This window comes from Orcinus orca, chromosome 16, assembly GCF_937001465.1.
Source record: "Orcinus orca chromosome 16, mOrcOrc1.1, whole genome shotgun sequence".
NCBI lineage: Eukaryota > Metazoa > Chordata > Mammalia > Artiodactyla > Delphinidae > Orcinus > Orcinus orca.
In genome coordinates, this window is record NC_064574.1 from 86,121,662 (window position 1) to 86,135,364 (window position 13,703).

At 51.5% G+C, this 13,703-nt stretch overlaps 1 protein-coding gene across 3 annotated transcripts in view; it reads right to left on the bottom strand.

Moving 5' to 3' along the window:
* The window catches only part of AMZ1 (archaelysin family metallopeptidase 1), a 32,359-nt gene that overhangs the window by 5,851 nt on the left and 12,805 nt on the right, over window positions 1–13,703 (bottom strand). For all 3 annotated transcript variants that reach the window (XM_049699668.1, XM_004268970.3, XM_049699669.1), the window contains exons 2-6: window positions 10,851–11,374; window positions 9,581–9,748; window positions 1,179–1,307; window positions 721–866; window positions 112–288 (exon numbers count right to left, since the gene is read on the bottom strand). In XM_049699668.1, coding sequence (XP_049555625.1) covers window positions 112–288; window positions 721–866; window positions 1,179–1,307; window positions 9,581–9,748; window positions 10,851–11,154 — 924 coding nt within the window. In that variant the 5' untranslated portion in view covers window positions 11,155–11,374. The remainder of the gene's footprint in view (window positions 1–111; window positions 289–720; window positions 867–1,178; window positions 1,308–9,580; window positions 9,749–10,850; window positions 11,375–13,703) is intronic.

Sequence of the window (13,703 nt, forward strand, 5' to 3'; positions counted from 1 at the left end):
TGCGCCCCTGTGGTGACAGCCACCGGCACTGGGCCAGGCGCCTGGCGGGGGACTCAGCCAGACCCACGAGACCCGCAGACCTGTTCACCCCTCCCCCTGCCCGCGACTCACCTTGTACCTGTCCACGAGCTTGAAGCCCAGGATGTGCTGCAGCTTCCGAAGGCAGATGGGGCAGAGGTCCGGGGGCCGCCGCAGGGCCTCGTCCAGGCTGAGGGTGCCCTGCATGAGGCAGCGGAGCCAGCGGCAGTTCCCCAGGCCCAGGAGGTGGCAGAGCTCGTGGCACGTGACCTGAGGGAGAAGGTCCCCACCGCCTTGCATCCTGGAGCCCGCCACCCGCCGATCCCCGGGACCCCTGGGTGCGGGGAGAAGGGCAAGCTGGTGTGGTCAGCTCTGGGGGCCTCAGAGCATGGAGGTTGGGTGTCAGACAGACGAGGGCTCAAATCCCAACCCTGCCCCTTGAGAGCTGTGTGACCTTGGACAAAGCACTTGGCGTTTCTGAGCCTAAGTGGCCGTAGTCCCTGAAGTGAAGGATGGTCCTCAGCACCGTGCGGACGGGACAGCGTAACTGGCTGGACCCAGGGCTCGATGGCTGTCCACTCACGCCCTTCCGTCTGATTCCACACCCTAGCATCTTCCTGGAGCTCGCCAGAACCCCCAGCAGCCCCTCCTCTTCCTGTCCCCCGTCTCCTCCCGCCACCTGGGCAGCACGCCAACACCCACCTTGCAGCACTGGACCATCCCCAGGGCGCTGAAGCACACGGTCCGGCCTCTGTCCTGCAGGGGTGCCTCGGGGACAAGGTCAGGGGTGCTGGGCCCCCGCTGCAGGGATTCCCCCGAGAACCGCGCAAAGCTGCAGACGCCCACTTCTGGGGAGAGGCAGAGAAGCGGAGGCGCCAGGAGTGGCCTCAGCTCAGGGGGCCCACGGGCAAAGCCACCCTCCTCAGGATGCACAGGTCCTAAAGGCCCCGCCCTGCCAGCGTGTTTGCCAGGCAGACAGCCCCTGGCCCAGGAGGGGCGGGAACTGGGGCTGCAGGTTCAAGAGAGCATTTCCATATATGCCCATTCCTCCCCCAGGAGGGGTTCTGGGAGAAGCAGCGAGGGGATGACGTCCCCACGTGTTCCAGGCCCTGTACCCAAGCCTCAGGGCTGAGGCAGGAGGCCCCCAGGTGCCGGCTCACCGTGCCCCGGAAGGAACGTGCCGAAGGTGAAGGTCCAGGCCTCGCGGGGGTACAGGTCGGACAGCGTGAGGCCCAGCACGCATAACGCATCGCCCGGTTTGCTGCTCTTCAGGAAGGACAGGATGCCGTCTGCGGGGACAGGGCCAGAGCGGGCAGTGAGGAGGCGGCTGGCGCCCCTCTCCGGGCCCATCCCCCGCTTCGTCTGCCTGGGACCAACTCGTCCCGCAGTCGGACGCAAGCTAGTGACATTCCAGGAAAAACTCAGCAGCCAAGCTGCACCGTGTGAAGCGGGGGCTCCGGGCCTGGGCCTCGGGGGGAAGAAAGAGCTCAGGTTTGGAAAGGGTAGTCCAAGTGGGGACACCAAAAAGGCCGCCGGGCCAATGAGACCGGCGTTCGTGGGAAGAGCCGTCGCAGCCTCGGGCAGCTGACTGATGGCCCCAAAGACGTGGCATCGCATCCCCGGGACCTGTGCGTGTGCTCCTCACCTGGCAGAAGCGAGCAGATGGGATTAAATTAAAGGTCTCCCAGTGGGAAGGTGATTCTGGATTACCCAGCTGGACCCGATGGAATCACCAGGGTCCTCCCGAGAGCAGGCAGGAGGGTCAGAGAGAGCTGAAGGGGCCACAGTGCCGGCTCTGGAGGAGGAGGGGCTGCAAGGTCACATTTCACCTGAAATGTGACCTTACTTGGGGACAGGGTTTGCAGATGTAATCAAGTTAAGGTGAGGTCGGTAGGGTGGGCCTAATCCAATTCGCCTGGGGTCCTTCTAAGAGGAGAAGCGACACAAGCTACGTGATGATGGAGGCCGAGGCTGGACCAAGGACCGCCGGCCGCCACCAGGGGTGGAGGAGGTGAGGAAGGGTCCCCCGGAGCGTTCACAGGGAACAGGGCCGGCCAACACCTCGGTCTCGGGATTCTGGTCTCCGGACCGCGAGATAACACACTTCTGTGTTTTAAGCCTCCCAGTTTGTGGTGCTTCCTTACAGCGGCCGCAGGAAACGAACACAGCCATCTGAACCACGTATCTGACCACGGGAATCCAGCCTCTCCTAGCCTCTGCACGCCCCCTGCTGGGTGAGCCCTCCCGGGACCCCTTCCTTCCCAGTGGCCCACGAAGCCTAGGGCGGGGGAAACAGCAGTCTTTTCGGCAGTCAGCAGAGATGGACACCCGGACCCCAGCACCACAGCCCCTGGGGCAGCTGGACAGATGCTGGGTTTCCCCCGAGTCGCGCAGAAGCAATGGCAGGCGTGGTGGCGCCGCACGGGGCAGGAGCGGCGGGGCCCAGGCCGGCCATTGCTCCTCGGGCCCCGCTTAGACCCTCGGGGGGGCGGGGGAGGGCTGTGCCCAGCGAGGGACCGAGGCTGCAGTCTGGGACAGAGAAAGGGGCACACCACCGTTGGGACGGCACCCACCTGGCCAGTAGTCCCTGTCAGCCCCAGAAACTCAACGCCGGCTGTAACAGCGCACTACCTGCCGCTACAAGATAACCAAACAAGCCAAGTGAAACACAAAGAACAGCTTCTTAGGGCATCGAAGATGGGGGACGGGTGGCTACAGGAGGGCACGGAGGAAGGCTTGGGGGGCGAGGCAAGCTGTTCTACACACTCTTATGGTGATGGCTACGTGATGTGTGTGTGGGGGTCAGGACTCAGAACGGTTACACCCAGAAGGAATAATTTCTCTATATGTAAATTATGCCTCAATAAACAGGACTTTTAAAACACCAGAGACCTACTGAGAAACTAGAAACAGGGAGAAGATTAGAATCCCAAGAGATGAAGCTGAGCTGTTTCTGAGACGGTGGATGGGAAGGTGACCCTGATGACACAGCCCCTGCTCCGCCTGCTACCCCAAAGGGCCGCACCCAGGGAGAGGAAGTCTGTACTCCTGGGGTCATCAGGGTGGCCCAGACCGTCAGCTCCCTTAGGTGCCTGGCCAAGGAGAAATAAAATCCTCTCGCAGAAAAACTACATCATCCCAGGCCACAAATTCTTCTAAAAGTTAAACTAATTTTTCACATAAGATGTCCAGCTAACAATCAAAAATAAGACACACAATGAGGCAAAATAACCAAGACAGAATTAGCGGAAAGAGCAACATGGGTGCTCGAAATGCTGGACTCACGGACACAGATTATAAAGCAGCTATGCTCATAGATATAAATGCTAAATGTAATTTTAGCCGGGAATTGGGAATGATGAAAAAAGTGACACTGGGACTTCCCTGGCAGTCCAGTGGTTAAGACTCTGAGCCCCCAACGCAGGGGGCCCAGGTTCCATCCCTGGCCAGGGAACTAGATCCCACATGCAAGAGTTCACATGCCATAACTAAGGAGCCCACGTGCTGCAACTAAGGAGCCCTCGAGCCACGATTAAGGAGCCCGCCTGCTGCAACTAAGACCTGGCACAACCAAATAAATAAATACATAAATTTTTAAAATTTTTTTAAAAAGTGACACTGCTGCATCAAAAAGAATAAAATACCTAGGAATAAACCTACCTAAGGAGGCAGAAAACCTGTACTCGGAAAACTATAAGACACTGATTAAAGATCCTGGGACAGGATGACAGAGTAGAAGGACCTTGAGCTCACCTCTCACGAGCACACCAAGAAATCACAACTAACTGCTGAATGACTATCAGTAACAAAGATTGGAACCTACCAAAAAAGATATTCCACATCCAAAGACATAAAGAAGAAACCCAAAGAGACAGCAGAAGGAGCACATTCACAATATAATCAAATCCCATACCCCACAGGTGGGTGACCTGCAGACTGGAGAACAATTATATCACACAAGTTCTCCCACAGGAGTGAGAGTTCTGAGCCCCACACCAGTCTCCCCAGCCTAGGGGTCCGGCATTGGGAGGAGGAGCCCCAGAGCATCTGGCTTTGAAGGCCAGTGGGGCTTGAGTGCAGGAGCTCCACAGGATTGGGGAAACAGAGATTCCTTCCTCTCTTGAAGAGAGGATGCACACAAGGTCTTGTGTGTACCAGGACCCAGGGCAAAAGCAGTGACTTCATAGGAACCTGGGCTAGGCCAACCTGCTGGTCTTGGTGGGTTTCCTGGGGAGGCCGGGGGCAGCTGTGGCTCACTGTGGGTCCAAGGACACTGGTGGTGGAGATACTGGGGGATATTCATCAGTGTGAGCCCTCCTGGAGGCTGCCATATTAGCACCAAGACCTGGCCCCACCCATCGACATGCTCCAGAGTGGGGGTGCCTCAGGTAAAACAACCAACAGGGCGAGAACACAACCCACCCATCAGCAAACCGGCTTCCAAAGACTCGCTGAGTCCACGGCCACCTCTAGACACACCCCTTGACACGGCCCTGCTCACCAGAGGACCAGGACCCAGCTCCATCCACCAGTGGGCAGGCACCAGCCACTCCCACCAGAAGCCTGCACACAATTGATAAACCTTTAACCAGACTCATCGAGAAAAAAAGGGAGAGTGCCCAGATCAAAAAAATTAGAAATGAAAAAGAAGTTACAACCAACACCACAGAAATACAAAGAACCATACACAAAAATCTGTTACTTTCCTATACAGTAACAATGAAAGCTCAGAAAGAGAAATTAAGGAAACAATCCCATTTTCCATAGCATCAAAAAGAATAAAATACCTAGGAATAAACCTACCTAAGGAGGCGAAAGACCTATCCTCTGAAAACTATAAGATGCTGATGAAAGAAATCAAAGATGACACAGACAGAAAAACATACCATGTTCTTGGATCAGAAAAATCGATATGGTCAAAATGACCATACTACCCAAAGCAGCCTACAGATTCAATGCAATCCCTATCAAATTACCAAAGACATTTTTCACAGAACTAGAAAAGAATTTTTTAATTTTTATGGAATCACGAAAGACCCCTGAACAGCCAAAGCAATCTTACGAAAGAAAAACAGAGCTGGAGGAATCAGGCTCCCTGACTTCAGACTATACTACAAAGCTACAGTAATCAAAACAGCATGGTTCTAACAAAAAAACAGAAATGTAAGAAAAGATACTATAGAATTCCTAGAGGAAAGCATAAATCATAGCAATATTTTTTTGGATCTGTCTCCTAAGGCAAAGAAAACAAAAGCAAAACTAAACAAACAGGGCCTAATTAAACTTAAAAGTTTTGCAGAGCAAAGAAAACCATAAACAAAACGAAAAGACAACCTACAGAATGGGAGAAAATATTTGCAAATTATGCAACTGACAAGACATTAATCTCCAAATAGTTCACACAAATAGTTCATAGAGCTCAATATAAAAAAAAAGAACCCAATCGAAAAATGGGCAGAAGATCTAAATAGACATTTCTCCAAAGAAAACATACAGATGGCCAAAAGGCACATGAAAAGATGCTCAACATCACTAATTATTAGAGAAATGCAAATCAAAACTACAGTGAAGTATCACCTCACCAGTCAGAATGGCCATCATCAAAAAGTCTACAAATAATAAATGCTGGAGAGGGTGTGAAGAAAAAGGAACCCTCCTACACTCTTGGTGGGAATGTAAATTGGTGCATCTCCTATGGAAAACAACATGGAGCTTCCTTAAAAAACTAAAAATAGAGCTATCATATGATCCTACATTCCCACTCCTGGGCATGTATCCAGAGAAAACCATAATTTGAAAGGATACATGCACTTCACTGTTCATTGCAGCACTATTTACAATAGCCAAGACATGGAAGCAACATAAATGTCCATCAACAGATGAATGGATAAAGAAAGGAGATGTGGTATATTCATACATGGAATATTATTCAGCCATAAGAAAGAATGAAATAATACCATTTCAGCAACATGGATGGACCTACAGATTATCATACTAAGTGAAGTAAATCAGAGAAAGACAAATATCATATGATATTGCTTATATGTAGAATCTTAAAAAAAATGATACAAATGAACTTATATACAAAACAGAAACATAGAAAACAAACTTATGGTTACCAAAGGGGAAGGGTGGGAGGGATAAATTAGGAGTTTGAGATTAACATATACACACTACTATATATAAAGTAAGTAACCAAAAAGGACCTGCTGTATAGCCCAGGGAACTATACTCAATATTTTGTAATAACTTATAAGGAAAAAGAATCTGAAAAAAATAGATATATATGTATGTATAAATGAATCACTTTGTTATATACCTGAAACTAACACAACATTGTAAATCAACTATACTTCAATTAAAAAAAAAAACCAGTGAGAGAATAGTGAAGCCAAAAATAAAAATAAGTAAATAAATGTTAAACTACCCTCACGTTCCTGGAATAAATACAAGTGAATTATAATGTATTTTACATATTTCTAGATTTGATTTGCTAATATTTTACATTAGAGTTCTTATTATATGAGAAATTGGTTTCCAATTTTCCTTACTAATAATGTCTGTAAAATTTTGGTATCAATATCTTGCTGTTCGTATTGAAAAGAATGCAAAGTGTTTCTACTTTGTCTCTCTTTCAGAAGAACAAAAAAGGCACTGACGAAAGAAATTGAAGATGACACAAACAGATGGAAAGATATAACCATGTTCTTGGATTGGAAAAATCAATATTGTTAAAATGACCATACTACCCAAAGCAATCTACAGATTCAAAGCAATCCCTATCAAATTACCAATGGCATTTTTTTCACAGTACTGGAACAAATAATTTTAGAATTTGTATGGAAACAAAAAAGACCCCAAACAGCCAAAGCTATCTTGAGAAAGAAAAACAGAGCTGGAGGTATCACACTCCCTGAATTCAGGCTATATTACAAAGCTACAGTAATCAAAACAGTATGGGGGACTTCCCTGGTGGTGCAGTGGTTAAGAATCCACCTGCCAGTGCAGGGGACAAGTTCGAGCCCTGGTCTGGGAAGATCCCACATGCCGCAGAGCAACTAAGCCCATGCACCACAACTACTGAGACTGCACTCTAGAGCCTGCGAGCCACAACTACTGAGCCTGTGTGCCACAACTGCTGAAGCCCATATGCCTAAAGCCTGTGCTCAACAACAAGAGAAGCCACCACAGTGAAAAGCACACGCACCGCAGCGAAGAGTGGCCCCCATGTGCTGCAAATAGAGAAAGCCCATGCACAGCAACAAGGACCCAACACAGCCAAAAATAAATAAATAAAAACAGTATGGTACTGGCACAAAAACAGAAATACAGATCAATGATAGAAAAGATAGAAAGCCCAGAAATAAACCCATGTACTTATGGTCAATTAATCTATGACAAAGGAGGCAAGAATATACAATGGAGAAAAGACAGTCTCTTCAATAAGTGGTGCTGGGAAAGCTGGATGGCTACATGTAAAGAATGAAATTAGAATGTTCTCTAACACCATATACAAAAATAAACTCGAAATGGATTAAAGACCTAAATGTAAGACTGGATGCTGTAAAACTCCTAGAGGAAAACAGGCAGAACACTCTTTGACAGAAATAGTAGCAATAGTTTTTGGATCTGCCTCCTGAAACAAAAAAAAGCAAAAATAAACAAACAGGGACTAATTAAACTTAAAAGCTTTTGTTCAGCAAAGGAAACCATTGACAAAATGAAAAGACAACCTACAGAATGGGAGAAAATATTTGCAAATGATATGACCAATAGGGGTTAATATCCAAAATATATAAACAAGTCATACAATTCAACATCAAAAAAACAAACAATCTGATTAAAAAATAGGCAGAAGAACTGAATAGACATTTTTCCAAAGAGGAAATGGAGATGACCAACAGGCACATGAAAAGATGCTCAACATCACTAATCATCAGGGAAATGCAAATCAAAACCACAACGAGGTATCACCTCACACCTCTCAGAATGGCCATCATTAAAAAGAACACAAATAACAAGTGTTGTCTAGGATGTGGAGAAAGGGGAACCCTCGTACACTGTTGGTGAGAACGTAAACTGGTGCAGCCACTGTGGAAGAAAACAGTATGGAGGTTTCTCAAAAAACTAAAAATAGAGCTACCATATGATCTAGCGATCCCACTCCTGGGTATACATCCAAAAAAACCCAAAACATGAGGCCCAGTGTTTATAGCAGCATTATTTACAGTTTCCAAGATATGGAAGCAACCTAAATGTCCATCGACAGATGAAGGGATAAAGAAGATGTGGTGTACGTACACACACACACACACACACACACAATGGACTACTACTCAGCCATAAACAAAAATTAAATATTGCCATTTGCAGCAATATGGATGGACCTGGAGAGCATTTTGCTAAGTGAAGTAAGTCAGAGAAAGACAAATACTATATGACATCACTTGTATGTGGAATCTAAAAAAATATAACAAAAAGAAACACACTCACTGATATAGAGAACAAACTGGTGGGGAGAGGGAAGGGAGGAGGGCAATATAGGGGGAGGGGAGTAAGAAGTACAAACTATTAGGTGTAAAATAAGCTACAAGCATATACTGTACAACACAGCAAATATAGCCAATATTTTATAACTATAAATGGAGTATAACCTTTAAAAATTATGAATCACTATATTGTATGCCTATAACTTTAAAAATTATGAATCACTATATTGTATGCCTATAACTTATATAATATTGTACAGCAATTATACTTCCATAAAATTTTTAAAAAGTGACACTGCTAATTTGAAAATCCACTAAAAACTATAGAACTGAAAAATATAACTGAAATTTGGAACTCTATCTATGGGTTTAATAGCATATTAGGTGCAGCTAGAGATAGAATTAGTTAACTGGAGGGTGAGAATAAAACTGGGATGAAATACAAGGAAAGGGGAAGAGAGTGAGGAGGATGAACATGCATCCCATTGGAGTCCTCAATGGGGGAAAGAATGAGGCAGAGGCAGTATTGGAAGAAAGATCATGGCTGAGAATTTCCCACAACTAATGGAAGACATCAGTCCACTCATCCCAGATCCAACATCAGCCAGAGACAGAGCCCCAGCCCTTTCCTGGGGACCTCCCTACACTTGAGTCTGGGTCTGCTGTACATCTGAGAGCCCCCAGTTCATCTACGCCTCTCAACCCAGCCTCATTCTCCAGCTGCCAGTGACCCCCCGGGGAATGATGGGGTCAGAGAGCTTTGTAAAGACAAAAAGCTAGAGGGGCCTTGGAAGGCTGCGGCACCTGCTGTGTGCCCTTGAGTTTTCCGGCGGACAGAGGGCTGTGTGGTCCAGTCTCCAGACGCTTCTGAGTGGGGAAGGGAACCCTTGCCTCAGTCTTCCTTTTCTAAAGGCTGGGAAATAGATATTCCCTCCCCCAAGAAAAGCAGGGGGATTCCTTCCTTCTCCTAAGCTCCTCCCTCCCACATTTTGCCTCCAAAAAGGGCTTTTTGCCAAGCGGCGGACGCCTGCCCTTGCGCTGGCCTGACCTGTGCCCACACCGCACGCACTCACCTGTGTGGAGCTGGAGCCTGTCAGAGTCCTGACTGGGACGTGATGAGCAGTGGATGGACGCAGCCGCCACCGATGGCAGGCACCTGACCTGCAGGCCCAGGAAGAAGGCCTCTGTGCAGCTCCGCAGGTGGTCCAGGAGCGCGCCGCCCGCTGGCCCCTCGCTCAGATCTGGGGACGGAGCGGTGCCGTCAGGCCCCCTGCCCGCTCCTCGGAGCCCCCACCTGCCTGTGCCCAGCACCCTGGACACGGACCAAGGCTGGAAGCCAGGAGACCTGCGGGAAAGTGGCTGCAGTGTCCCCAGGCCAGCGGCTTGCCCAGGAGGTGATTAGAAATGCAGGTGCCCAGGCCCACCCCAGATCTCTGGAACCAGAACCCGCATTTTAACAAGATGAGCTGTCAGCGGGGAGACAACATGGTTGGTTTGGGAGTTTGGAAGCAGAATCTACAGACAGAGATGGCCGACTGGCCGGGGGCAGTGGAACAGGAGGGGTGCCTGCAGGCCTCTGGTCCTCAGGGGCAGGAGGGCGGGTAATGAGCCTGCGTGCGGCAAGGTCTGCCTTGGCGTGCAGAGCCAATGGCCCGCCCGCTCACCCCCAGCACCTGGCCAGCAAGGCCCGGAGAGCCTGGCTGAGGCATCTCGGCCCTTGGTCCACGCACAGCCCCACACCTGGTGTCCCCAGTCTGAGCGCTGGAGGACCAGGCGGGAGTCCCCGCGTCCCCGCCAGGCCCTGCCAGTGTCTCCAAGTACAGCTTCAGGGTTAAGAGCAGGGCGCTGGGGTCAAATCCTGCCTCTGCCAATCACCAGCTCTGTGACTTCCCCTCCCAGCCTCAGTGTCCTAACCCATGAAGCGGGGTGACCCTGACCCCAGCACCCTGCACCACAGAGGAAGCAGCCAGTACAGTGCCTAGGACAGCGCTGGCTTCAACAGGGCAGGGCCAGGACGGCACAGGTGGGTGAGGTGGCACCCGCGGGTAGAACAGGGCAGTGAGCTGCCCGAGGGGTCCCAAGGCCCTGGGCTTTCTGAACAGTGTGGAGCTGGGGTGAGGGGAGAGCTGACCCAAATCCCAAGCACACCAGCACATCCCCCTTCACATCAGGTCCTGCCTGGGGTCCGGGCACAGACATCCCCACCTCATGCTAGACCTAGGCCCTCGCCACCTGCCCCGGGGTGTCCTGATGGCCCAGGATGCCACCCTCCAGCTCACCACCACTTGCTGCCCCACGGGCTGCGGGTGCCCATGCCCGCCGGTACCCACGGGCCGCAGGTACCTATGGGCTGCAGGTAAATGTGCTTCCGAGCCAGGCTCTGCTTCCGGGGCGCCAGGGCAGCGTGGAAGGTCTCGAAGTCCTCGGGCGCCTCCGGGCGGCTGAGGAGCCAGTCGAAAGCTGAGTGGATGAGCAGCGTGCGGAAGAACATCCTCTGGGGGTTGTAGGCCTCGGCCAGGAAGAGCCGCTCGGCTGGGGAGAAGGTGGACGCGTAGAGCTGCCGCAGGGCCGGGTCGGTAGACAGCAGCGCATCCTTCAGGGCCCGGGGGCCGAAGCTGAACTCCTGGGCCGGCCGGCACTGCAGCATGACGGGCCTGGCCACGCCGGGGAGGCCCCACGGCCGCCCATGCACCGCCCAGAGCCTGGCCACCAGCTCGTCCACGGCCTTCCCTCGGGCCGAGCGCAGCGGCCACGTGGGCTCCCGGCACGTGGACCAGAGGCCGAGGGCCTGCGAGGCCCAGCTCCGCCTGGCGTCGGACCTCCTTGGCAGCAGCAAGCGGCTCGGACGCCCTCCGGCCCGTCGGCACCTGCGGGGAGACGCCCGGCTGAGCCTCCGGCCGTTCTCAGGCCCGGGGAAGGGGCTCTGTGGGGAGGAACGCACCCTCCAGCACACAGCACCTGCACCCAGCCAGGCCAGAAACGCCGTTTTCTCCTCTTCTCGGGGGCCGGGTCTTTAACCAGCACCGAGTGTGGGGAAGCACCCTCCCTCCCCCGAAGCAGGGATGCGGTTTCCATGGGACCCTGGTGAGGACAGCGCGGACTCGCCCCTTCCCAGCCCTCAGGAGGGAGGGCGCGCTGGCAGTGAGACCCCCCACCCTTGTGCTGAGCACTCACAAAGCCAGAGGCCCCTCCACCGGGAAACCAGCCACCCCTGAGCCCCCTGTGGTCACCCCACCGCCTGGGCCACCTCAGCACCTGCAGCCACCGGCTTTCCCAGCAAGGGCCCCGTAGGCCTGCGGATGAAGCCGCGCTGCCCGAGTCCGCGTGGCCAGGCCAGCCAGGGGAAGGAAAGCAAGCCCCACAGTGCCTGCTGCAGAAGTTTCCTAGCACAGGCAAGGGGTAGGCACACGTGCCGACCACGGAAGCGTCACTAGGGAGACGTGGGGAAGCAACAAAGGGGGAGGCCAGTTAGGGAGGGGAGACACGGCGGGGCGGGGGGACAGATGGGCGGGGAGAACGGTGACAATGTCACTTCACAAAGTGGGGTTTTCCTCCCGACGCAGAAGCAGGGTCTGGCTGGCGCATCGCATCCCGGGTTCATCAGAAACAACGCGCCCTCCCACCACACACCCTGAAAAGCTACCGGGAGGGGATTGGCTGCTGTGGGCTTGACTGTGTCTCAGAGGGGGAGGCGACGGAAGGAACAAGCCAGAGAAGAGAAGATGCACAAAGTAACAGATCGGGACCAAGGAGAACAGCGCTCCGGCGGGTCCCTGATTTAGAGAGTCACGCAGACGCGCAAACCCGTCTCTGCAGAACACAAAGTCGCGAGGCCGGGAGCGGCCAAACTGGAGAAACAGCAACGGCCTTGTTTTTGTGGGAAGAATAAAGACACGAGGCTGTACTCCCTTTAACTAACCTCAGTTTAAAACGTTCATCCAGAAAATAAAGGCATATATGCATATATGTGTGTGTGCACATATATGTACACGTAGACATATACACATATATTCATAAAGGGGGGAGACTGGGCGCGTGTATAATTTATAAATCTTCCTCCAGAAAATTATACACACGTGATTTTTTTCCAGGGATATTATGTACATACACACATACATACACACATGGGTGTGTCTTTTCAGTTAACTGCTGGCTTAGATGAAGGGAAAGGAGCCAGGATTGAACACCTACTGAGATTCCTGCCAGCAGAGAGCTTTAAGCATTTCTGGCTGCATATATACTTCACCGATTTACAACCAATTGTGTGTGCAATCTTACATCCTCTTGACTTGGTATATTACGAGTGCTTTCCCAAATCCTTAAACAGTCTATTAAAAAATGCCATTTTTAATGGCTGGACAAAAACGCCACAGTGAACATCTTCGCGTATGGCTCTGTGTTTCCATTTCCTCAGGAGAGATTCCCAGAAGATACTGTGTGTGGATGTTTAAAGAATCTCGATTTGAAGGGATTTCCCTGGTGTCCAGTGGCTAAGACTCTGCACTGCCAATGCAGGGGGCGCAGGTTCGATCCCTGGTTGGGGAACTGAGATCCCACAGGCTACACAGCACAGCCAAAAGATTAAAAAAAAAAAAAAAAATCTCGGTTTGTATAGCCAAATTGTGATTTGTATAAATTGTACTTTTGTGCAAAAGCGATTTGTATTTGCTTTCCAGAAAGGCCACACCAAGCGGCAACCCCACAGCGCCCCGGATTTCTAAGTAGTCAGCAGCCAATAAAAACAGTCACCAAGAGCACTGAATACCCCGCTGATTCCAGGCAGGGCTCTAACACCCAGGGAGGCGGGACAGTTATTCTCATTTTCAAGAGGGTGAAACTGAGGCAGAGAGTAAGGTTAAAACTAGCTTAATCAGGGAGGGCTTCCCTGGTGGCGCAGTGGTTGAGAGTCCACCTGCCAGTGCAGGGGACACGGGTTCGTGCCCCGGTCCGGGAGGATCCCGCATGCCGTGGAGCGGCTGGGCCCGTGAGCCATGCCGCTGAGCCTGCGCGTCCGGAGCCTGTGCTCCACAGCGGGAGAGGCCACAGCAGTGAGAGGCCTGCGTACCGCAAAAAAAAAAACAAAAAAAAAAAACAAAACTAGCTTAATCAGAGCCACGCAGCACATGAGAATCAGAGGTGGGCTTGGAACACACCGATTGTCAAGGAGCCCCGTGTCCATCCACCTTCTCAGGACCC